At 50.8% G+C, this 26,104-nt stretch overlaps 1 protein-coding gene across 1 annotated transcript in view; it reads right to left on the reverse strand.

Annotated features, from left to right (window-relative positions):
* CRACDL (CRACD like) overlaps nucleotides 1–26,104 on the reverse strand; it is a 117,469-nt gene that overhangs the window by 22,832 nt on the left and 68,533 nt on the right. The window contains exons 2-6 of the mRNA XM_054728049.1: nucleotides 23,724–23,803; nucleotides 16,165–16,333; nucleotides 9,257–9,392; nucleotides 8,751–8,915; nucleotides 2,383–2,610 (exon numbers count right to left, since the gene is read on the reverse strand). Of these exons, the coding sequence (XP_054584024.1) occupies nucleotides 2,383–2,610; nucleotides 8,751–8,915; nucleotides 9,257–9,392; nucleotides 16,165–16,333; nucleotides 23,724–23,793 (768 nt within the window). The 5' untranslated portion in view covers nucleotides 23,794–23,803. The remainder of the gene's footprint in view (nucleotides 1–2,382; nucleotides 2,611–8,750; nucleotides 8,916–9,256; nucleotides 9,393–16,164; nucleotides 16,334–23,723; nucleotides 23,804–26,104) is intronic.

Genomic DNA, 26,104 nt, shown 5'->3' on the forward strand with positions numbered 1-26,104 from the left:
AGCCAAGGTCACAGCCTGCATTTGCCTCCTGCCCTCTGCTTCGGAGCCTGACAGGTTCAGCCAAACGCACACCGAGACGTGTTTCTCAAACGTGAAAGAAACACTACCTGAGGGCCCAGGATTTCATTCAACCATGGAAGACTGGGCTCTGAAGGCAAGAAGCCCTCCTGCTTTCTTCCAGAGCTCGACAGAGTCAGAGCCTCGGCGATGTGCAGGGCAGTTTGCCCCACTTGGACAGAGCGGGATGCCCAGCTGGCACGGACGGCCATTCTGCCCAGATGGAGGAAGGCGCCTGGGCAGCAGGAGGAAGAGACTAAAGTAGAGGCTCTGCAGGTGCCTGAGCCGGGGTGGGGGAGGGTGGGGGGTGGGGGAGGAGATCCCAGCTATTAGAAAAGCAGGGGCGACTTGGACCTCACTGTCCCGTGAAGCCCAAAGGGGAGTGAACCTCCACGGACACGCAGGGTCAGGAGGGCAGCAGAGGGGCAGCGTGGTGGCTCTTCCCCACCCGCAGAGCAGGATGGGAGCATCAGAAAGCAGCTGAGTCCCAGGGGGGCCACGGTACCAGGAAGGTCCTCGTGGTTGGGAAGAGGGACCTCATGGCCAAAGGGCACTGGGGACTCAGCCTCCAGCTGAGGACCAAGCAATGACCCTGGTGACCACGGGCCAGATACCTCTGCCCCGTCAGGAAAACACGCAGACCTCCCAAACCTAACCTATGCGAGCTGCTCCCACCAAGGAAAAGGAGAGGAGAGGAGAGGACACGACAGTTTAAATTAAGGAAAGACTATGTTTACCCAGATTGGGAAGATCAGACTTCTTGTTGTTCTAAAATGTGGTTAAGAGCTAAGTCCAGTTCAAGAGCGAGGAAAGAGGCACAGCTCTTCTTCCCCGGAGCAGAAAGGGGATGCTGCCCTTCCTTCCCCTGAAGCAGGAGCCGGCTGCCCTCGGCCCCACGTCCGGCTGGGCTGGTGACATGCACCCCTGCCGGGCAACAGCCATCCATGGGAATAAGCCCACATTGAGGGCCAGCGGGAGCTGGCTCCGTCCCTGCCCTGGGCTCCACGCAGCACGAGGACGGCAGGCCAGAGCGACTGGGCCTTGGCAAGGCCCCAGCTCAGAGCCGCTCACTGTAAACGCCCCGGACATTCAAGCGCCTGTACACGCCCTAGTCCCCAGCTCCGAGAGCGCACACTGCGCTGGAGGTAACAGCTCGCTTCCTTCTTCAGCCCTGGTCCTCTCAAAAGTGAACCTTTCACACCCATGCCAAGCCTTCCAGCACGAGCTTCAGAGCACATTCCGCATGCCCAAAGGGGAGCCCACTGCCTCAGGGGGTCCCCAACATCCTCAGTGGCCCCGCGCCACTGTCTCCAGCTGAAGCACTGAGCTCGTCCCGGGGACTCAGCCCCATCTTGTCTCGAGGGACGAAGGGAGGGAATGCTGGTCAGCGAGCGTCTTTCTCAGCACTGGGTGCTGCCTGGCGTCAGTGCCTCGGGGGTGAGGCGGTGTCCGCATCACCAAGCTGGGGAGAAGGCACCTCCCCTACATGGGCTGTAACTCCCTGGTACCATGAGCGAGTTCTCAGCTCCCACAGCTGTGAGCTGACACCTGCCCAGGCCGCAGCCCACAGAGGGTCTGTCCTCACAGGGCACCATCCCTCGGCTACTAAGCTGGTGCTCACCCGAGGCGGGTGTCCAGTCTAGTGGCTGCTTCTGCCATCACTCATTCCCCGTGTTTATTCATTCATGCATTCAACAAATGTTTGCTGGGTCAGCTCTGTGATGAGCCGGGCCCCAGGGGCTGGAGGTACAGCTGGGACAAGGCCTCAGAGAAGACAGGCAGTAAACAAGTGAGCATGCATTTCCAAAGGCCATGCTGCGTAGCCTGTGCTATGAGGGAAGTGAGCACTGTGGGGGGAGGGGGCGCTCCCACAGGCGCTCAGGTGAGCCTGTAGGGAGAGGACCTCTGAGCCGAGCCCCCAAGGCTGAGGAGGAGCTGCCAGGGGATCCAGGAGGGACAAGGCCTGTGCCCGGAGGCAGGGCAGCTCGGAGAGCCCAGGAGCAGGAGGAGGCAGAGCAAGAGGAAGTCTGAGGCAGGCTGGAGGGAGCCGGGGGCGGGGGGGGGGGGGCGTGGGCGCTAGAGTGTGGACTTCGCTGAGTGCAGAGGGAAGGCAAGGAGAGGCAGCACACAGCAAGCAGGCTCTTGATAGGGGCTGCAGAGTGAGTGAATGAATGAATGAAGGATGAATGAAGGAAGGAAGGAAGTGTTTATGTAGGGAAGAGACATATTAATTGATGTTGTCAATGGGGCCATGGGAGTCACTCAGGGGGCACTGGACCCTGCGGGGAGAGGCAGGGGCAGAGGAGGGGGAGAGCAGCCGATTACCGAGGACAGGCGCCTCATTTTGCTTGAGCGCTGGTTGCGGGGCTTAACCAGGAGCTTGTGCTTCGCTGCGGAGTTGTCCAAGCAGGAGGAGGATTCGGGGGGGCAGCTGAAATCAGCCACGGGCGCCACACTGCTGGCCGCGGTCCGGGCGCCGGCGGGGGCGTCGCTCGGGGGCCTGGAGGAGGGCTGGTCTGGAGAGGGCGGCCGGGACGAGGAAACCAAAGAGACCTTGAGAGAAGAAGGAACAGCAATGTTAATTCTCAGCACGACTGACAGGAACGGGTGCAGCAAACACTCCGACTTTGTGCTTTCACCACCCGTCTTCCCGGGAGAGGGCACGTTTCACTCGGAGTCTCACCAGGGAGGGTTAAGTGCTGGGCCACTGCCTGGAACCTGCCACCCTTCCACGGCCACGCAGAGAACCTGCGCCCCAGGCCCCTCAGCAGACAACTGCCGTCACCCCCCCACCGCTGCCGTCACCCCCCACCGCTGCGGCACAGGCACTCAGACAGAACTAGCCACTCTGGTGTCACAGGCAGCTGGACTGCCCGGGGCAGAGTCGGGCGCGGTCCTGTGTCTGGAAGCTGAGGGGTGACCAGCAGTGTGAGCTCCAGGCAGGGGCACAGGATGTGCGAAGCCCCTGGGCAGTCCATCCCTGCAGCCCGGGCTCTCACCCTGATGGTTTCTGTGACTTTACACGTTCTCCTGGAGAATCTGGTGTAAGTTACCATCTGTTAAGTTCCAATATTTCACTAATTTAAACTTCAGAAGAGAGTAACGGACAGCTAAGGGCAAAAGTGTTGCCAGGGCGTCTGGCTGTCACATGCAAGAACGATGGCAGCGCCCCGAGCTCCCTGCCAGCTCTTCCACCAGTGAGGTCTGAGTGGTCTCCTCAGAGACGTGCAGCGTAAAGGAACAGAGGGCGCCCACCGTGCAGCATGACCACGCAGCCCCGGGACCTGCGCAGGGGAGCTGGGAGGTGCTGCCTGAGTCACAGCCCTGTCACCTGCAAACAAACCTTCTATTCTAGCCCGGCGCGCAGTGTGAGTGTCAAGCTTACGTGGTTTTTCCAGGGTTGTTTATTTCCCTTTTTTTTTTTTTTTTACTGTAGTAAAGTACACATAAAAATTAGTGTCTCAGCCACTTTTAAGTGTGCAGTACAGTGGGATGAAATACATTCATATTACTGTGCAACCATCACCACCATCCGCCCTGGAACGTCTCTTGTAAAGCTGAAACCCCGTGCCCACCGAACTCCTCCTCCCATGCCCTCTCCCAGCCTTGGCACCGCAATCCAACTTCTGTCTCCGGGAACGTGCTTCCTCCAGCACCTCCTGTGAGTGGGAGCTCACGGTGCTCGCCCCTTGTGACCGGCTTATCTCAGAGCAGAGCGTCTGCGAGGCCCGTCCCCGCCGCAGCCCAGCCGGGGCAGAGTTCCCTCCCTTGGTGTGTCCCGACCACGTCCGTTTATTGGCCACTTGCTGACGGGCATCTGTGTTGCTGCCACGTTTTTGCTGCTGTGAATGATGCTGCTAGGAACATGGCTGTAAAAATATCTTTTAGAGAACTTGCTTTTAATTCTTATAGGTGGATACCCAGAAGTAGAATTGCTGGATCATTTGCTAGTTCTATTTTAGTTTTCTGAGGACCCTTCCACCCTGCTTTCCACAGTGACTGCACCGTTTTACTTTGCTAACACCAAGTTGGGATTCTAATATCCCCATGTTCTCGCCAAAACGTGTTATTTATTTGTTTGTTTGTTTATTTATTTATATTTTTTATAGTGTCCATCCTAATGGGTGAGGTGGTGTCAGGTTCACATTCTAACCTAAGACCACAATCCTGTGCCTCTCACGATGATTTAGTGAGCCCTCGAGGAAAGCCTCAGGAGGGAGCGGGCTTGGGGGGCATGGGTACATCCTGCTCAGCTACCTTTCCCAAACCCTGGGGCCCCACGCAGAGTAGGGGCCAGCAGCCTCCTCTCACCCAGCGGGTGGGGTGCAAAGGGAGGCCACTGCTGGGAGACAGGCTCTGAGGCAGGGACGGCCCAAGGGCACTGCCTCTCCCTGTTCCTCCACAGGCCCCTCGTGTTCTCGGGCAAGCAGAGCGCTTACTGCTGTCAGGCGGGAGAAGACGGGCACTGAAGTGCGGGAAAGGCTGTAAGTGGATGTAACCAATTTTAGTTCTTGTTTGAGCTACTCAGCTGTTATGGAAACAGAGCAAGAAAAATTATTTTTAAAACACCACAGGGCTCCTGGCCACGGCCTCCTCTGTACCTGTGGCTTTAGCTTCCTTCCCTCTTGCCCCTGAGGACTCAGGTAGTCAACTTGGATGGAACCGGCGACAGCTCCCCAGGGAGTCCTCCTTAAGGGCCACGCAGCAGAATCCTGCCCTAGCCGGTTTGGCTCAGTGGACAGAGTGTCGGCCTGCGGACTGAAGGGTCCCAGGTTCGATTCCCGTCAAGGGCATATGCCCGGGTTGCAGGCTCGGTCCCCAGTGTGGGGCTTGCAGGAGGCAGCCGATCAATGATTCTCTCTCATCATTGATGTTTCTATCTCTCTCTCCCTCTCCCTTCCTCTCTGAAATCAATAAAAAAAATGTTAGGCCGAAACCGGTTTGGCTCAGTGGATAGAGCATTGGCCTGCAGACTCAAGGGTCCCAGGTTCGATTCCGGTCAAGGGCATGTACCTTGGTTGCGGGCACATCCCCAGTAAGGGGTATGCAGCTGATTGATGTTTCTCTCTCATCGATGTTTCTATCTCTCTCTCCTTCTCTCTTCCTCTCTGAAATCAATAAAAAAAAAATGTTAAAAAAAATCATGCAGAATCCTGCACCAGCCCCTCTGTCTAGACGTAATACACACTTGACTTGTTTTTGCTGACCGTTTGGGACTCAAGAGAACAGAAAGACAGGAGCTTTGCAAATGCAGTGAGTCCAGGAATGAGAATGATTACTTTTGAGACAAAGGGCTCTGGTCACCCCTCTATAAACCCAAAGGACAGGCATGCCGGTCTCCTCTCCTCCAGGGCGCCGCCCTGGCCCCTAGGCTGGGCCCTCGCCCGCCCAGGAGCCTCAGTTCCCTGACACTGAACCAGGAGCCCCGTCCTGCACAGGCGCTCTGCTGGGGGTCACCCTGGGCCTTCCTGCTGGGAGCTGAGCTCTCCGCTGTGGGCTGAGGGCTTGGGTCTGGGAAGACCGATCCCTTCAGGCCCAGGAGAAGCGGGAACTCCTGCCGTGGTCACTAGGGCAGCTGCAGAGGTGGGGCGGGGGGCAAGGGGAGGAGGACAGGAACGCTGGCTTTGCTCCCAGGCACAGCCCACAGCGCTATGCTTTGGGATACATTTTTTTCCCCCAAAATCTGTGCTTCTGGATGATTCTCCAAGGGGATGATGTTAAAGTCTAACTATGACCCTGTGTTGGGGGATGTGGCTCACAGGGCCATGAGGAAATGGCCTGGGGTTGAGAGGGTCGTTCAGGGGTGACCGTGGTGACAGCTGCTTTAAAATGTTTGTGCTCAAACAGAGGGGCTCAGCCACTGGCGGGAGGCTGAGGGCGGTGCGCCCAGGAGCAGCAGCGGATGTGGCGCAGGGTGGTGGGACGGAGGCCAGGGGCGTTCACGGTGAGGAAGGGGGCGCTGCCCCACCTGGTCTCCTCTGATTCTCTCCCAAACCTGAGGACGGAGTCCCAGAGGTGACAGCACCTGCCCGGGGTCTGGCCCTGCACGTGGACGCACACCCCCCTTTTGCCACCAGAGCTGTGTCCCCCCCCCCCCCCCGACCTCCCTCGTCTCCTGCAGCAGCCAGACCGGCCAGTTTGCCACGCTCTCCCCAGGGTCCCCTCCTTCGTGGCAGGAAGCCTAGCACAAGACTAGTTAGATGTAATTTCACCTCCAAGATCACCAACTTACGTTTCATCAGTTGCCAGCTCGCATGCTAATAAAATTTAAAAAGTAATTCCAGGTATTTCCTGAAAAACTCATTCTGCCAGGAAATACCACCTTGGCAGTGACTTCAAATACTGTTATGACAGACCTTTGTTCGCAAGAATCTTCCTAAAGTGTCTCTGCCCGCACGCAGGCCTGTGGAGGGGTCGCGGCGGGAAAGGACGGCACGGCCGTGCTCTGGGATGTAAGGCGCCGCTGTACCAAATGCCACGCGTTACGGAACGCGTCGTAGGTGCGCGGGGCCCTCAGCCGGCCACTGTGCCGGGCGCTGTCAGGGCCCACAGTACGAGCACTGTGTCCTCAAAACCGCAATCTAAAGATTATTTCTTTTAAGTCTTAAAGGCTCAGGTTTTCCTATGAAGCTAGAGGACTGTTCATGTTACCCAAGAATTGATAAAATCCCAGAATGTTCTGGATGCTGAGAAGGACGAGGTCGGCCCTGCCCACTCAGCCAGCTGTGGACTCTGCACTTCGTGGCGCCGGTGGGTTTGGAGCTGGGCTCGCTCCTGAGTGAATGGACTTAGAAACAAGGGGTCTCTGTACTGTGTCCCCACTAAACACAGGGCACACGGGCTGTGAGCGTCAGACAGTGCTCTGTGATGGACTGGGGCGAGAGGGTCAACAGTGGCTCGTGAGAGACCTCCCCACAAACACACAAGGTCATATGTGGCCCGAGGCTGGGGGACCTGAGGCTGGGGGCCACCGAGGCTGGGGGACCTGAGGCTGGGGGACACCGAGGCTGGGGGACCCTGAGGCTGGGGGACCCCGAGGCTGGGGGACCTGAGGCTGGGGGACAATGAGGCTGGGGGACACCGAGGCTGGGGGACCCCGAGGCTGGGGGACCCCGAGGCTGGGGGACACCGAGGCTGGGGGACCTGAGGCTGGGGGACAATGAGGCTGGGGGACACCGAGGCTGGGGGACCCCGAGGCTGGGGGACACCGAGGCTGGGGGACACTGAGGCTGGGGGACCTGAGGCTGGGGGACACCGAGGCTGGGGGACACCGAGGCTGGGGGACACCGAGGCTGGGGGACACCGAGGCTGGGGGACCTGAGGCTGGGGGCCACTGAGGCTGGGGGACCTGAGGCTGGGGGCCACTGAGGCTGGGGGACCTGAGGCTGGGGGACCCGAGGCTGGGGGACCTGAGGCTGGGGGATCCGAGGCTGGGGGACCCCGAGGCTGGGGGACACCGAGGCTGGGGGACAATGAGGCTTGGGGTCACCGAGACTGCACACCTGAGGGTGCAGCGATGTGTCTGTCACATGATAATTAAAACATAAGCAGCCACAAGCCTGTCACCTTCTCCGTTTTTCAAGGTGTTATGGGGGTGGCTTGAAGTCCAAGAAACAGGGCAAACCATCCCCTGCCGTCTCTTCCTTCTCCGCCAGGTGGGAAGCCGTGGTGGGGGCCTACTGTCCCCAGGCCTGTGTGGAGCGAGCAGGGACAGGCGCACCTGGAGGGAGGTCTGAGGGGTGCTGGGCTAGTTCCCTCGGCCACACCACAGCCCTCCTGTGGCCAGTGACCCTCTGGCCGCCCACAACGGCACACAGACCGAGCCCATGTGCCTCCCCAGCCTCTGCAGGGGCTCCCGGCCTGCAGGCCCAGGCTCTGTGCGCCTCTGAGTCACGACGGACCCGAGCCTCCCTGTGGATGCCCGGACCCGGCAGCAGTGGCTGCTCCCAGGATGCTCGGGGCGGGCGTGTGGCTGCACAGATGGACCCTGGCCTTCACTGGTTTCCCACGTGCCAGCAAAACACGAACACCCCCTCCGCCCAGCCCTCAGCAAGCTGTGTGCCAGGGGACGGGGCAGTTACGTACAAGCACATGGCCTGGGCGCAGGGCGGCCCGGGAGCCCTGCAGTTTGCACAGCAGGAAGGGCCCGTCCTCCCCGTGGGTTCTCGGCGGGGGGGGGGGGGGGGGGCGGCATCCAGGACGAGCTCCCCCACCCGCGGAGGTCAGGCAGCCTCTCCTGCGGGGCCAGCTCCCCGCTGCCCTGCTACCAGCACGCCCCACCCGCCCGCCCGACCAGTTCTCACTGTCCCCCACTCAGATGCCACAGCCCCGACCAGGTCCCTCATGCGGACACTCCCTCCTCCTTCCAGCCCAGTGTCAGGCCAACCGAGAGCAGGGACAAAGGTGCTTCCTCCCGTCTGGTCATCTGCTCGACAGGAAAGACAGGTACAGAGTCCACTGTCTCAGATCCCTCCCACCATGAAGCACGCGACCCAGGCCCCATCGCCTAAGGAGACCTGCCTTTCTGCTCCAGGAGAGAAAACCAACGCCAGCTGTGGGCGCCAGTGACCCGCTCTGGGAGACCGCCCGCTGCACCGCGCCCGGCCTCCCGCCGCGGGCCTCGCACGGGCCTCCGCAGCCCCAGCTGCCCTCCGCGGTGGGTGCGGGTGGACACGGGCGCAGGCTGTACTTGCCTTTACGGTTGTGCCGGGACCGATGTCGTGCAGCAGGGACATCTCTGGGGGGCTCCTGGGCAGCCCATCGTCCTCAGAACTCATGCCGGGGTCATCTCCCCGCTGGGCAGGGAGGCCCCCCGGAGGGGGGGGCGGCCCCATTTTCACATTGCACTGTATTTTTAACTGGGTTGGAATAAAGAACATTTGCTCTTGTTTTCATCAGCGACTTTATCAACAAACCCTCCCTCCCCAATTCATTCATTCGGGAGGTATTTCAGCGCCTGGCCGAGGTGCAGGGGACTGAACAGAGGACGCCTGTCTGCCACCCCTTTGCTGTCACCTTGGAAACGAGCAGTTACCGCGCAGACGCGTCGGGATCCAGCTGTCACTACCTGGCGTGTCTTGGGAGAGTTGCGATGTGCACGCAATTGTACTTTAAAATGTAGCAAATAAACCAGCAGGAATTTAAAAAATCTCGATTCGTATCTGACATACATACCAAGGGACGCTGCCAAGGAGTTTACCTGCAGGGCCTTAATCCGGTCACACACGTTTTCTTGGGAAAACACCCGCACGGGCCGCGTGGGGTCCGGTCCCGACTCCGGAATGAAAATGCTGTCATGCGAGAGGGCCCGGCCGCCCAGCGCGCCCCTCGACTCCCTAGGATGGAAGAGCCGCTGTGAGGCTGCGCACCGCCCTCCCCTGGGTCCTCGGATGAAGCGCCAGGGGCACGTGGGCCGGGGCCCTGCACACAACCGCCCGCGGCTGGTGCTTTTTTATTTGCTCCTGACTTTACTTTATCCCCACCCTGTCAGACACCACCGTCAACTTCCAGGAACATTACAGAGATAGAAACTTTCCTAACAGATCTGACGTCTGTGTGACATTTTTTTATTAATGGAAAAACCAAGGCCTGACCAGGTGTGAGGTCCGACACAGGGCCTCGGCTGCTGGCTGCGCTGTCGGGAGGGTGAGGTCACTCCTGTGGGCCGAGCGCGGCCGCTGGGTGGGCTGGAGGCCGTGTTTGCACAGCAGGTGGAGGGCCTGCCCAGCTCAAGGGACTAAAGGTCACCTCCACGCTGGCTGTGCAATGATACTGCAGAGCCACACTCTCGCCATTGCCTGGCAGGATCCGTGCAGGGCAACCTGAGCGCCTAGGCCCTGGAGTGCAGATGGCAGCCCCTCCTGTCATCCCCGCCCAGCCCCTTCCCTAGCTCCAGGCTCCCATTTGGAACTGAACCCACAGGACATTCACAAAAAGTCCTGAGAGGATGTGGGAGTTAGCGCTGGATTTTCCTAGCAACAGTGGCTGCTGAACAATAGGTGGAAGGAGGTGACTGAGACCCGACGATGAAGGAAGGAAAGCCCGCCCCGGCAGACACTGGCCGTGTTGCGCACCACGACCCCCCACACCACCCGCCCCACATCCTGCCCTCTGAGGCCATCGGGACTCTCCTGCAGACCAAACTGTGCTGGTTAATGATGCTCTCTAACTTCTTTCCAGCCTGCAACAGTGAATTCCCAAGTGGAGAACCCACGGCTCCCAGAAGGGTGTGTCCTCACATTTCTGGGAGGGCCAAGGGCCAAGTGCAAGCACCAGGCGTCCCTCCCACCAACGGCGGCCCTTGCCACAGAGCTCACAGGCACACCTGGCGTCCCTCCTCCAGTGGGCAGCTGGGCCACACCCTCTGTAACCATGATCGCTGCCCCACCTCCACTCTGGGTGGAACTGGGAGTTGAGGCGGCATGAAAAGGCCTCCACAAAGACACACGGGCAGAAACACAAGGCCATTCACTACAGTAACATTTATGGAAGCGAAAGACCGGAAGCAACCCAAGTGTCCCTCAGGAGGTAAACACGACACACAGCAGACCTGCCGCTGACCAGCGGGCGAGGAGAGTCCCTGCAAAGTGCACATGGGCAGCACCGTCCACACTAAGGGAATAGGGCAGACAGCATTTCCGGGGTGTTAGCTCAGTGTGGGAAAGGGGTGTGAATGTATATGGACATAGTGAACCTGTGTGCGTATTGGCTTATATATATTTTTAAAATTTTTTAATTGATTTTTTACAGAGAGGAAGGGAGAGGGATAGAGAGTTAGAAACGTTGATAAGAGAGAAACATCGATCAGCTGCCTCCTGCACACCCCCTGCTGGGGATGTGCCTGCAACCAAGATACATGCCCTTGACCGGAAGCAAACCTGGGACCCTTCAGTCTCAGGCCGACGCTCTATCCACTGAGCCAAACTGGTTAGGGCTGCTTATATTTTTAAAAGCTGGTTCGGCTCAGTGGACAGAGCATCGGCCTGTGGACCAAAGGGTCCAGGCTTTGATTCTGGTCAAGGGCACGTACCTCGATTGCAGGGTCCTCCCTCGCCCGGGCCCCGTGCAGGAGGCAACCAATCGATGTGTTTCTCTCACATCGATATTTCTCTCTGGCTTTCCCTTTCTCTTCCTCTCTCTCTAAAAATCAATGGAAAAATATCCCCCAAACAAAACAACAACAACAACAAAACAAACACCACAAAAGGATAAGTAATAAATAAAAATTACTTCCTTTGGGGAAGGGCAGAACAAGATGGGAGACAGGGTGCCAAGGTACCTATAGGTACAGTTTTGCCTTTGAAACATGTGAATGTTTTACGTAGTTAAAAGACAAAATCAAACAAAGAAGGAAATAAAACAATCTCTCAAACTAGACAACAACCTGAAACAAGCAACACTTTATACAGCTTATTGGTGTACCCACACAGAGGAAGTGATTTTGAGTGACTTTAACTCCACTTCCAAGTGACTTTTGACTCTACATCTGTAATAGGACAAATTCTAAGAACAAAACCCACAAAGATATCAGATTGCCCTTGGTAGTCTTATTAGTAGCAACACTGACTTAAAAACACAGTACAGAACAATCTTTACAGTATATAACAACCTTTGCTGGGAAAGGAGAGTAATAAATTATTATCAGTATATTGTACGATGAAGAAATGAAAAAATTTTATTAATATCATTATGAACCAAGATATCCAGTATAAGAGAAAAATAAATTCAAATAAAAAATCCAAAAAGTAAAATATGTATCCTATTAAATTTAAACTGTAAATATCAGTGAATTAGTAATTTATTTTTCCTCTTAAAAAATAAAGCATCTTTCCTAGGTATGTGTGCTGGAAGGTCTAGAAGCAAGGACAGCCACCTACTCGGCAATCATCACCCCTGGCAACCAGCCTGTGGTCTCCTAAAGCCATTCACACTAAGAGGAGCTAGAGCCCCGTGAAGAAATGGCTGATTGCAGGTCTGGGGCAGGAAATGTGCACATTCCCCTGAGATTTCTCACTGTGCAAGAAAGCAAAGAAGCTTTCAAAACAAATGGGCTCGTGGTAAAAGCACCCAGGAGCTTCCCCGGCTGGTGTGGCTAGTTGGGTGACCACTATCCTGTGCGCTGAAAGGAGGGCACATACCCATGTTGCGGGTTTGATCCTGGTCGAGGTGCATACAGCAGGTAACCGATCAATGTTTCTCTCTCTCTCCTTGCCTCTCTAAAAATCAATAAAAACATAAAAAAAAAAAAAGAACCCAGGAGTTCATTTGAAGACACTCCTATGGGACATAAAGATGAATAAAGGATGTTGTGGGCTAAAGCAAATCAAATATGTAAAAATCCATGCCTTAATAATAATGACCCCCGAGGGTCATTATGCCTCTGAAGAGTTTTATCCTCAAGTTAAGGGCCAATGTTGTTTAAAAGAAAACATAAAAGTTGGCATGGCAACAAATCTGTGGTTTTTTTTATCCTTTTTATTCACATATATAACTGCTGGATTAACTGAGCATATATATTGCAACTATACTTTGGTGAAATACAAGTCATTAATAATAATATTCTAGAAAAAACAAAATTCATTGGTCAGTACTGGAAGATGACAGGGTACCAGGTCATTACTCTGAAGGTGGATCAATAAAAGGATCATTATCTAAGCATTACCTGTATAAACTGTATTTGAGAGCCACCAAGGTGCTGATGAAGTAAAGAAAAAGGTCTTCTTCATAGAAGAACTAGTGACCCAGTGCACGGATTTGTGCACATTGAAAGAAAATTAATTAGAAGGTGGCCAGTGGTGTGGGACTGGGCAAGATGGGCCAGACATGCTCTGGAGCCAACCTCCCGGGGTCCCTCCCCAGCGTCTGTGGAGTGAGCGGGGTTCCACTGGCAGGTGGGGTCCCTCAGCCTGGCCTGTGGGGATTGGGCTGAGACTGGCTCTCCAACATCCCCTTAGGGGTCCCGGAGTGTGAGAGGGCACTCACTCTGCAAAGCTGCTGTCGCACAGGGTGTGGAACACAAACACGAGTGTGCAGTAAACAGATTCGGGGCCAACAGTGCCCCAGCAACAACATAACCCACAGCTGAAGGTGGAATCACTGGGCCCCGCAATGAATCTGACTCCCTCCTCTCTGGTTTCGGGGTGTGTCACCCAGAACCATTGCTGCCAAGTCACTGCAGCTCAGCAGCTCCTGTGTTGAGCGTCTGCCCCTTGGTGGTCAGTGCGTGTCATAGCAACACTTGGCATATTAGCCTTTTATATATATACTAGAGGCCCAGTGCATGAAATTCGTGCACTGGGGGGAGGGGGTGTCCCTCAGCCCAGCCTGCACCCTCTCCAATCTGGGACCCCTTGAGGGATGTCCAACTGCCCGTTTAGGCCCGATCCAGGATCTGGCAGTCGGACATCCCTCTCACAATCCAAGACTCCTGGCTCCCAACCGCTCACTTGCCTGACTGCCTGATTGTTCCTAACCGCTTCTGCCTGCCAGCCTGATCACCCCCTAACCACTCCCCTGCCAGCCTGATAGACGCCTAACTGCTCTGCTGCCAGCCCGATTGCCCCTAACTGCCCTCTCCTGCAGGCCTGGTTGCCTCCAACTGCCCTCCCTTGCTGGCCTCGTAACCCCTAACTGCCCTCCCCTGCAGGCCTGGTCCCCCCCAACTGCCCTCCCCTGCAGGTCTGGTCGCCCCCAACTGCCCTCCCCTGCATGCCTGATTGCCCCCAACTGCCCTCCCCTGCAGGCTTGGTCCCCCCCAACTGCCCTCCCCTGCAGGTCTGGTCGCCCCCAACTGCCCTCCCCTGCATGCCTGATTGCCCCCAACTGCCCTCCCCTGCAGGCCTGGTCCCCTGCAACTGTCCTCCTCTGCTGGCCTGGTGACCCCCAACTTCTCTCCCCTGCAGGCCTGATAGCCCATAACTTCCCTCCCCTGCTGGCCATCTTGTGGTGGCCATCTTGTGTCCACAAGGGGGTGGCCATCTTTGACCACATGGGGGCAGCCAACTTGTGTGTTGGAGTGATGGTCAATTTGCACATTACTCTTTTATTAGATAGCATATAGATTCCAGCTGACTCATGCAGAATAAATGGCACAATTAGAAAAACCACCATTTTGCAATGAAATGATGGGTCTAGGCAATGACCTTCAGTGGGTGTTAAAACCATTAGGTGAAGATGAGTGGAGGAATCGCACTGAGAACCCCTTGCACCCACTGCTCAGTCTTAGTCACGAGAAGTGGGACAACCAGAAAGCATGTGCCTGTGAAGTGACAGCAAGTATCCAGTTCCACCTCAATCTGAGTCGTATCTCGCTCTACCTAACTCCTCACAAGAGGCTCAGAGACTACAGGAATGAGTCCGGCCATGCCGAGAGAAAGCAAAGCCAGAACGTGGGATGTTCTGCAGAGCAACCGACCCTGCTCTTCCAGCAGGTCAATGACCTGAAACCAAGGGAGTTGAGGGCTGCTACAGATTAGGAGACTTAAGGGGCAAAACCACATAACAAATGGGCATCAACCTTTCAAACCCACAGGGTCCCACGGACTTTGCCAGCATCGATGTGTCTTGGCAGGTGGAACTCCTCTGGCCAAGGTGATGGTGAGATGTTGCTCAGGTCCAGAAGGTACGCCGACTCTTGTATTGGCTAAGAGTGCCTTTAAGATCTTGCCTGTTCTCCACGCTGCTCTCTAAAAACATTATTTGCACTTCCAGAGCTTCCTCATACTCCACCCTCAGGCTTCCTTTCCTGGCATCAATCCAGCAGACTATTACCAATAAGTGAGGACCCTGCTAGGTGCGGGCATATAAAGGTGAAAAGGGCGCAGTCCCCACCTCCCCATGGGCTCCGGTGATAGAGGAGATGGACAAGTGGACGGGTTATTGCACCCCAGCTCGCCCCTCTTGCGACGGTGCTGTTCCATGGCTGTTCCCAGGCCTGTCTTCCCAACACCAGGCCTGTGCTCCAGTCCAGAGGGCTGCGGGGGAGAGTGTTACCGTTTCCCTGCGGCTGGCCCAGAGAAGACATGTGATACTTAGCATGTTACCATGATGATGTCTTCCCCCCGAGTCTGGAGCACACCGCCTGCAACACCTCGCTCAGTCCATCCTCGCCGCCCTCCACAAGCCGCGGTGTGGCAGGCGTGCTCACTGCCAGCACGGAAGAAACAAACAAAAAAGCCAACCGGAGAAGCCGCGAGCCTTTCCTCTTCAGTCATTTGGTGCCACCAAGTGGTCAGTGTAATTTCCACTCTGTTAGACCCTGGCGAGGAGACTGGTGAGAAGGAGGGAGGGCAGGACACATCCCCGGGTGCTGACAGCGACCCCAGCGTGGTCTGTTCTCTGGCCCCGAGGGTCATTATGCCTCTGAAGAGTTTTACCTTCAAGTTAAGGGCCAATGTTGTTTAAAAGAGAACATAAAAGTTGGCGTGGCAACAAATCTGTGTGTTTCCCCCCCCCCCCCCCTTTTTACTCATAGATGTAACTGCTGGAATAACTGAGCATATATATTACAACTATATTTTGGTGAAATGCAAGTTATAAAAATAAGTTGGCTTCCCCAAACTGTCCTACCTATTGAGTCTGTTCTGCCTCACAACATTTTTGGATGATTTTTCTAAGATGGAACAGCAAAAAGTGCCCCTCACTTCTCTCTTGTCTCTGTTTCTCTCTCTCTCTCAAAACTTTCTTACTAGATTCCTCAAAGTTCAAGCTTAAAGAGATTTATTTCCTGGTTTGTATCCACATCCTCAAAAGAATTTTAGGTCAAATTAAATCTTGCCACATTCAGCTGTAGCATATCGGGCAACTTATCCAAAATGTTGCTGAAGCGTCGTTTGCTCATTTATAAAATGGTATATCTTACCTCCTGTCCCACAGTTATTGTAGAATTTTAATATATGCAGCACCTGACACACAGCAGGTACCTAATGATTCCCCCGCCCCAACTTTCTCCATGTATGAAAAGACAGAAAGCACAACTCCTGTGGGAGAATGTGCTATGGAATTACCTAGGAAGAAAGCAGGCTCAGAAACCCAGCAAGTTACCATGACAACGACACAGCGCAGTCAGGCCTCCCATGCCCCTCCTGAAGGATGTGAAAAGCGACTTACTCGAGCTCATCCTCCGAGTCGTAGCCCACTGGCCCTGCCTCGATGGCAGTGACCTCACTCTTCGCCTGACTCTGCTTCCAGGTGCTGCCTCCCGAGGAGGAAGGCGATTCCTTCCTCTTCTTCTTCCCGAAGAGCTTCTTAAACGTTTTGAACTTGGACTTTTTCTTTCCTGTGCAGGAGGAATGCCCGTGAGTGCTTACCGAGCCTGTGTGAGGCATGTAGAGGGGAGAAAGCAAGATTGCTGCCCAGGCACCAAGTTATGCTCTCCTCAGCAGCCCGTCTACCACACTGCAGGGCGTGAAGCCCCAGGCACCCCGGTTCTGGACCCCTGGAAACAGATCTGGATTTCTGTCTATTTGGGGCACTTAACAAAGGAGCCGAGGAAGCGCTGGGGTGTGATCACAGCATCGAAGCATGAGCAACTTTCCTCTCACCTGAAATCAAGGTTTAATCTCTGTCACATACAGGGTCAAAAGCAAAAAGTCCTGAGGAGGAAAAGACCATCTCAGAACCCCAATTTAAAAAAAAAAATAATAATCCTAAGTGCTTCATTTAGTGTGGACATGAGCACCATGGACAGTCGGAGGAGGGCCAGCCTCATGGGCACGAGGTGCTGGCGGGAGCCCCAAAGCCGTGATGCCCTAACAGTGTCCCGCGGGAAAAATCATCCTGTGTGGTGGCAGCGCGGAGCCGGACCGCCCTGCTTCCAGGGTGACAGAATTCACAGCCCTCCACACGAGATGCCTCCTGCCTTCTCACCCACAAACCCATCACATCCGGACCCTGTGATTGCGCATTAGCAGCTAAGCAGAGTTCCTTGCTTTCCTCCCGAATCTGTAGGAGGACTAACAATGGAAGGATCCAACGCTGCGGATAAGCAGGATGCTGTCTGATACATCCCAAACATCTACTCAAGTGATCCCGAGTTTATAGGTAAGTAATTCTGTAAGCTGAGTTCCTTAAAAAACAAACGGAATTGTTATATTTTATGTGAACGCTCCCTTAGGACGTGTGCCCGATACTGCCCTAATGTGGAGAATTACTAAGGATTAGCCTGGCAGGACTTCCCTGCAGTACCTGAGGTGGCGCTAATCGCTGCCCAAAGGGGATTTAGTTGTTCAGCCAAGTCTTACCATCGAATGACAGTTTCCTTACCTTTATAATCACAAAACAATTATGTTGCTAATTGGTGGCTCTCAAAGAGAGTCTATTATTTGGAAAGGCTTTTAGCAGTTTTCTGCATTTACCAGGTCACCAACTGGCCTTTGCCTAGTTAACCAATAGGTGCACACCCTGCAGGTCTGAGCAAACATGTGGCCTCGCGGTCCTTCACAGTCAAAGCCGCGGCGGCTGCTCTGGGATGACGCTGACAGTGTTCTAAACGGCACAAGATGGACTACATTGTTTGGAGCCGACAGCAGTGAAGGGCAAAGAGGAAAACAGTTCAGTCCTTCTTGTCTACTTCCTAAGTACCCACAGCAAAATACGTTATAAAGTGCGGTGAGGAACTTTCACTTAAAGTAACTGGCAGCATAGGAATTATGTGTTTAAAATAGTGCGGTGGTTTCCCGTCTTATGTTTAATACTAGAGGAATCCACGGGCAGCAAAGTCTCAGACATATGCTGAAGCAATAGCTTCACCGATACAGCTCCTAGGGCAATGGAAACTAAGGAGAAAATAAACAAATGGGACACATCAGAATAAAAAGCTTCTGCACAGCAAAAGAAATCATCAACAAAACAACAAGAAAGCCCACTGCATGGGAGAACATATTTGCCAATGTTATCTCCGATAAGGGTTTAATCTCCAACATTTACAGGGAACTCATACAAGTTAACAAAAGGAAGATAAACAATCCAATCAAAAAACGGGCAACAGACCTAAATAGATACTTTTTGAAAAGGGACATAAGGAAGGCCAAGAGACATATGAAAACATGCTCAAAGTCACTAATCATCCAAGAGATGCAAATCAAAACGACAATGCGGTACCATCTCACACCTGTCAGAATGGCTATCATCAACAAATCAACAAACGACAAGTGCTGGTGAGGATGTGGAGAAAAGGGAACCCTCGTGCACTGCTGGTGGGAATGCAGGCTGGTGCAGTCACTGTGGAAGACAGTATGGAGTTTCCTCAAAAAACTAAAAATAGAGCTCTCATTTGACCCAGTGATCCCACTTCTAGGAATATATCCCAAGAAACTAGAAACAGCAATCAGAAAGGATATATGCACCCCTATGTTCAGAGCAGCACAATTCACCATAGCTAATATTTGGAAACAGCCTAAGTGCCCATCAGCAGATGAGTAGATTAAAAAACTGTGGTACATCTACACAATGGAATACTACGCTGCGGTACAAAAGGAAGGAACTCCTACCATTTTAGCAACAGCATGGATGGAACTGGAGAGCATTATGCTAAGCGAAATAAGCCAGGCAGAGAAAGATAAATATCACATGATCTCACTCATTTGTGGAATATAATGAACAACATAAACTGATGAACAGGGACAGATCCAGAGACAGAGAAGCGTCGATCAGACCGTGAAACCTCAGAGGGAAGGTAGGGGAGGGTGGGGGGAAGGGAGGGAGATCAACCAAAGGACTTGTATGCATGCATATAAGCCTAACCAATGGACACAGACATCAGGGGGGTGAGGGCATGAGTGCGGGGGGAGGGGGGGACAATGGGAGAATAAGGACACATGTGTAATACCTTAATAAAGAAAAAAATAAAATAGTGCAGTGGTAGGCCTGTCGGGGGGGGGGGGAGCAGGTGCAGGGTGGTGCGGCTCAATGTGGGGGGGAAGGAGGGGACATCTGTAATACTTTCAACAAGAACGATAAATTAAAACAAACAAGAAAAAGATGCCGCTGCTGGTTAGTGGGTGGGGAGAGGGGCCGCACAGACCCAGACCCGCAGCTGAGCACTTGGTTTGCCTTGCATGGTCCAGCAGCCACCCACGAGCGGCCTGTCTGTGCTACATTTATTCACCTGCTAGACTTTTAATTCAATTCCTTCAATGGTGACCAGCACTATTCAGGTTTTCTACATCTTGACTCTGTTTTATGAGTTTACATTTTTGCTAGGAATTTGTCTTTTTCCAAATTTTCAAAGTTACTGGCATGTAGTTATTAATAATATCCTCTTACTGTTTTAGCATCCACTGTCTTTCTCAGCCCTGATGTTAATTATTTGTGCCTCCTCTTTTTCCTTGATCAACTGCACCAGAGGTTTGTTGATTTTATTTGAATTTCTATTCCTCTCCTTATTCTTTACTTCCTTCTACTTTCTTTGGGTTTACTTTGCTAACTTTTTAAATTCATGAGCTGAATAGTTAGCTTGTTAATTTTTAGGCAATTTATTCATTTTAGGCAATTTCTAAGCACTTCAGAATTTTCGTATCTTTGTTATTGATTTCTAGTTTAACTGTATTGTGGTCAGAGAATAGACTCCATATGGTCTGAATCTGTTCAATTTTGTCGAGACTTGCTTAAGTTTGTAAATGTTCCTTGTGTGCTTGAAAAATAATGTATAGTTTTCAATGTTTTATGCGTGTCAAGTAGGATAAGGTCTTTTTATTTGTGTTGTCTAAATACTTTATATCTTTAATTTTTAAATACATCTGTCCTATGAATTACTGATACAATCATACAAAAAATAACCCAGTCTGATTGTAGACTATATCTACTTTATTTAATTGTCAATTTTTACTCTATAACCTTTGACATTATGTTGGTGCATAGAAAGGTAAAATTACTATCTTGGTCCGAAATGGAACCTTTTGTGAAATGCCCTCTTTAATTTTAGTAATGATTTTTGCCTTAAATTTTATTTGACTGCTATTAATATAGCTACGCCAGCTTCCTTTTGCCCAGTATTTGCAAGGTACATATTTTTCTGTCCTTTTACCTTGAACTTTTCTGTTTAAGAGAATTCGTTTTAGAAATTCAACCTGATGATCTTTAACTTCTAAGCGGAACAATTAATGTAATTAGTCTCCTTACGCTCGCTGTGATGGCTGATACGTTAAAACAAACAGGTCCACCAGCGTGGAGGGTTCTGCTGAGAGCGCTCTGCTGGGCTGCAGACTGTCCCCTTCCTGTCGTGTCCTCACATGGCAGGAAGGCAGCGAGTGGCTCTCCGGCCTCACCTTGTAAGGGCAGTAATTCCATCCACGAGGGCTCCACCCTCCAGACTTAATTACCTCCCAGAGCCTCGACCTCCAAACAGCACCACATCGGGGGGTTAGGATTTTAACCTATGAATTTTGGAGGGACACAAACATTCAGTCCATAACACATAGTGCATCTCTCCATGGATGGGGGTCTTTGTTGCTTTTTTCAAATAATATTTTCTATTTTTCAGCCTACAGATCCTACATATACTTTGTTAGATATATCCCTAAGTATTTCTTTTATTGGAACTACTGTAAATGGCACCTTTTTAAAATGTCAATTTTTAATTCTTCATTGCCCTATATAATAAAGCTGTAATATGCAAATTAACCCTCGTGCCCTCACAAGATGGCTGCCTACGACCAGGCCGGCAGGGGGGTTAGTGAGGGATGACCAAATGACTGAAGCAGGCTGCATGGGGTGACCAGGCTGGCAGGGGGGTTAGTGAGGGACGACCAAACGACTGAACAAGCAGGCTGTGTGGGGCAACAAGGCCGGCGGGTGTGGTGCGGGGGGAGACAGTTAGGGGTGACCAGGCCAGCAGAGAGGGGGGGCAGTTGGGGCAACCAGGCTGGTGTGTTGGGGGCAGTAGGAGTGACCAGGCAGGCAGGCAGGCAGGTGAGTGATTAGGAGCCAGTGGTCCAGGATTGTGAGAGGGATCGGGCCTAAACCGGCAGTGAGACGTCCCCCAAGAGGTCCCGGATTGGAGAGGGTGCAGGCTGGGCTGAGGGGACCACCCCCCCACCCCATGCACAAATTTCATGCAGTGGGCCTCTAGTTAATATATAAAATTACAATTTTTTAAATATTGACCCTGTATATAGTGCCAACTTGCCTGGCTTACGAGTTCTAGGTACTTTTTGATATTTTCTATAATCAGAGTTTTATTTCTTCTTTCCATCTGGATCCCCTTTATTTCTTTCTCATGCCTATGGCACTGGCTGGGTGCTATGAGACTTCTTATAGTTCCCTGCTACTTCCATATACTTTCAACCTTTTATTTGTTATCTTCAACCCTAGGATGGTGATTGTTTTATAGCACGTATTTGATAATTCTGATATTCAGTGCCGTTGCGTGTCTGTTTCTCTCTGCTGTGTATCAGTTTGCTAGGATTGCCGTGATGAAGTACCACAGACTGGGGGCTTAAACAACAGAACTGCTATTGTCTCAGTTCTGGAGGCTAGATGTCTGAGCTCAAGGTGTCTTTGGCATGGTTAGTTCCTTCCAAGGGTTATGATGGAGAAATCTATTCCGTGCCTCTCTGCTAACATTTGGTGTTTGCTGTCAATCTGGCGTTCTTCGCCTTGTGGCTGCCATCACCCTAATCTCTGGCTTCATCTTCACGTGGTTTCTCCCTGAGTGTGTGTCCGCATCTCAAGTTCCCCCTTCTGTAAGGACATCAGTCACTGCAGATCAGGGGCTCACCTACTCCAGTATGACCTCATCTAAACCAACTACCTCTGCAAAGACCCAGTTCCCAAATAGGGTCGCATCCTGAGGTCCTGGGGGTTAGGACTTCAATATATGAAGTTTGGAGGCACACAATTCAACCCATAACAGGCTGGTTCTCATTCATGGTGCCTTGTTGTCCAATCTGCCTGGTTATCACTGACAAGTTTGTCATAGAACCGACAGTACTAATGATTACTAACGTAGTAACTTGGAGTCTAGATAGAAGGCACCTTCCTTTAGGGAAGACTGTTTCCTTCTGCAAGGTACCTGTGGCCACCTTCAGTCTAGAAATACTCTGAGCCAAGCTTGAGAGTCTCTGAATTACCCAACTGACGCAAACGCAAGCTGTACATCCACACAACAGAGACTCACCTCTGGTTCACACTTATTCAAATTTTGTGGCTCCTCAGGCCCCCAGCTTGTGTTAGGGAAGGTCTCCTAGGCGACGGCCCACCTTGTACAGGTCTGTACTTTACCTATGACCCTCTCCCTCTCCTACTGCGTTACGAAGACATAAAACTGAAACTCAAAATTTCCAAGACTGGTAAACAATCTGAGGGCAAAGGTGGCTTCTATGCTCAGGTTTCACTTTTCTCTAATTCTGGACTCATTACTTCTTACTTTTAAAAAGAATTTAAAAGAATGCTCTTATTTAGAATTTTACATTTTAAATGGAAAGAGGTTGAATAACTTGGTTCACTATTATTTTGGGGGAAAAAACAAACTTAGTTCTTCTCTTTTTTAAAATAAATTCTTCATGGAGACCTCTGTAAGTACCCCAAACTAGTAGTAGTTTCAGGATAATGAATTACTTCTTTAAACAGTATTTTCTTGTTTAAAATCAGTACTAATTCAGTGTTCCATAATGTGAAAATTTGCAACTCATTTTTTCTCAGGGTTAATTTAACTCCCCCCCCCCCTTATATCTGTATTTGGGGGGGCGGTTACCTATTCAATTATGATAAAAGAAAAGTAGTTCTAACATGGAATAATAAGAAAAAGCTACCTATAATCTACCTATAATATATGATATTTATTGAAATGTGACAGAGAAAAAGCAGTTTTAATATAGAATAAGAAAAATCTACTGAAAATATATGAAACAGAGTCTTTAATAGAATTAGTATCAGAAGCTAATGGTTAGCAGATAGAATTTAATATTATTGAAGCTATTTCCCCTGAACAATACTTAAAAATGACTACTAGTATTTTGACTTTAAAGTAGAGAAATGACTACTAGTATTTTGACTTTAAAGTAGAGAAATGACTACTAGTATTTTGACTTTAAAGAGAGAGACCTTTGCTACCAAAATAAGGTGAGTATAAATGGCTAATCTATGGAAAAGGTACATTGTAGGAAGATCTATGATTTTTAAGGTCAATTTTACAACTCTATCAAGACATGAATAGCAATATATGAGTAGTGGTAAACCAATCAAATAATTGGGTAACTCTGAGGACATGTTGTGAGATGATGATGCATGGGCCTGGCATTTAGCTCCGTAGAGGATATAATAAGGTCTCCTGAAAAAGAACAGCCATAAAAGAGGACTCAAAGGCTTTGTTATTCTATTCTTCTGGACGATGAGGCTACCTTATACTTTGCCAACCTCCTGCTGGTACCTTCAGATGTTCTTGGATAATAAATGATTCCACTGCCCTGCTCAAGTCAATCAAACATGGGGACAGAAATGAAGAAAATGACTCTAATCCTCCCTCCATGTCTGAGAGAAACAAAGGAGGACCCCAGCATTGCAGGTCCTCTGGTCTCAGTATGAAGGACCTAGGGGTGTCTGAACATGCTGTGAACTGAACCCCCCATTCTCCGGGCAGAGAACACCAATGGCCTGGTTCCATCAGCCCCTCCCCCTGCCCCACAACCCAATGAGGACTCTTCCCCAGAGCAGGGGAAGCGAGGCCTTACCTGAGCTGTCCTCCCCCAGGCCTTCAGCAGCCTCCCGAAGCTTAAAGTCCATCACCCTTGTGGAAATCATGTCCAGCTCCCTAAAACCAGATGGAAATTCACATTAAAGAAACTTGTTTAACAGAAGTTAACAGTGAGAAAAATGCTGGTGGTGACTGCTTTCTGTCTAGGACCTCGCCTGACCAGCAAAGGCAGATTCCATGGCAGAATACGGGACAGTACAGCCCAAAAACACATCTACAGCTCAAGATTAGTAACCACACAGGCGTTTAACCACTCGCTGATGGAGCAATTGCATAGAAAACAGAGAGCAGGAACAAATGCCTCGCCAAGTTAGTTGCAGAATAGCTGCAGAGATGTGGATTACAGCACAGGGAATGTAGTCAATGATACCGAGACAGAGGGGTATGGGCCAGGTGGGGGCTGGAGGCAGTGGGGGCCACTGTGTAGAGTACGTGATTTTCTGGACACTTTGCTGTACATCTGAAGCTAATACAGAATGGGGTTGAATGTAAACTGAAATAAAAAAATATCCTTTCGTTTACAGTATGAAGATTTGGTTCCTTTCTCTCTCCCTCCCTCTCTCTCTCCCTCAAAAAAAAAAAAAAAAAAGGATTTTTCAGAAATTATGCTTTTCTCTTATTCACTGTAGAAAATTTGGAAGATATAGAGAATGAAAACCACCCACAGTCCTACCAACCAAGGATAATCACAGTTAATGTTTTAATGTATTTCCTTCCCTATTTTTCTATGCAAGTATTTGTATGTATATGTACACACACACACCACATTAGGAAAACTGACTTCCTGATTTTCTTGCTAATTCTTCCTAAGTGTACTGTAATGGCTACATAATATTTTGATATAAAGCCACATCATCACTGCTTTACACTGCATTTCTTTTTTGAACTTTTCATTATGAAAAAATTCAAACTGATACAAAATTGCAAAGAATATATAATGAACTTAACATATGGTTGCTGTAATTTCAACTTTACACCTTCTCCCCCTCCAACTCCAACTAGGTTATTTCAAAGCAAACCATCCCAGATATTATCATGTCATCCGCATGTACTTGACTTCTTCCTGAATAAAATGCCTCTGACTCTTCATGGCAGTCACATAAACCATTGCTGGCCACTCTCCCTGCCACAGAACACGGAGCTAACTGTACGCCTGCCTCCCACAGCTGACTTGTAAATGGTGGGCTCTACCCCACTCACTAACTCACCATTTATTCGGAAAGCTATTACTTATTGGCAGTTACTATGAATCCTCACTTAAAGGGGGCTCAGATGTTTAATAAACCAATTAACATTTGCCCCTTGTGCACAACACATAACAGGACACTACCGTATTTTCCTGGCGTATAAGATGACTGGGCGTATAGAAGATTTTCCTGGGTTAAAAAGTCATCTTATATGCTGGAAAATACGGTATTTAACAGGGGAAAGGAGTCATAGGTCTGTGGCCGGCTCGGGTCTCATGTTTAGGTCTCCTTTAATATTAATGTCAAAATGTCCCTCTCCCCACCAGCCAATTCCTAAAAAAGATGAACAAAGCTTCATCAGCTTCACTTCTCTATTTTCATACCATTTAGCTCCATAAAAGTGTCTGCCCAATAGAAGGGGAAAAACCCACATGATCACCTCCACTGATGCAGAAAACCATTTGACAACATTCATGATAAAAACACTAAAAACAACTAGGAATAGAAGGAAACTACCTCAACATAATGAAGGCCATAGACTAAAAGCCCACAGCTTTTATCATACTAAGTAGAGAAAAGGGAAAGCTTTCCCCCTAAGATCAGCAACAAGACAAGGGTGCTCACTCTCACCACTGTTACTCAGCATAGTGCTGGAGGTCCTAGGCAGATCGGTCAGTCAGGAAAAAGGAACAAAGGGCATCCATATTAAAGAAGTAAAATTATCTCTGTTCACAGTTGACATGATCTTATACGTAGAAAATCCTAAAGACCCCCCCTCACAAAAACTGTTAGGATAAATGAATTCAGCAAAGTTGTAGGATTCAAAAGGAACACACAAAAATCAGTTGTGCGTCTATATACTAACAATGAACCATCTGAAAAGATCCTTAAGAAAACAATTCCATTTATAATGGCATAAAAAAAGAATAAGATACTTAGGAATAAACTTAACCAAGGAAAAAGACTTGGACACGGAAAACTATGAAGTGTTGCTGAAAGAAATGAAACAAGACACAAAGAAAGAGACATTTCATGTTCATGGATTGAAAGACTTAATATTGTGATGATGAACTGATGCAATCCTGTCAAAATCCCTGATCCCACGGTATCCTGCTGCTCAGCGACATGCCTGGGAGGAGGAGCAGCTACCAGGACATGTGAAGAAAGAGGC

This window comes from Eptesicus fuscus, chromosome 16 (genome assembly GCF_027574615.1).
Source record: "Eptesicus fuscus isolate TK198812 chromosome 16, DD_ASM_mEF_20220401, whole genome shotgun sequence".
NCBI classification, from domain to species: domain Eukaryota; kingdom Metazoa; phylum Chordata; class Mammalia; order Chiroptera; family Vespertilionidae; genus Eptesicus; species Eptesicus fuscus.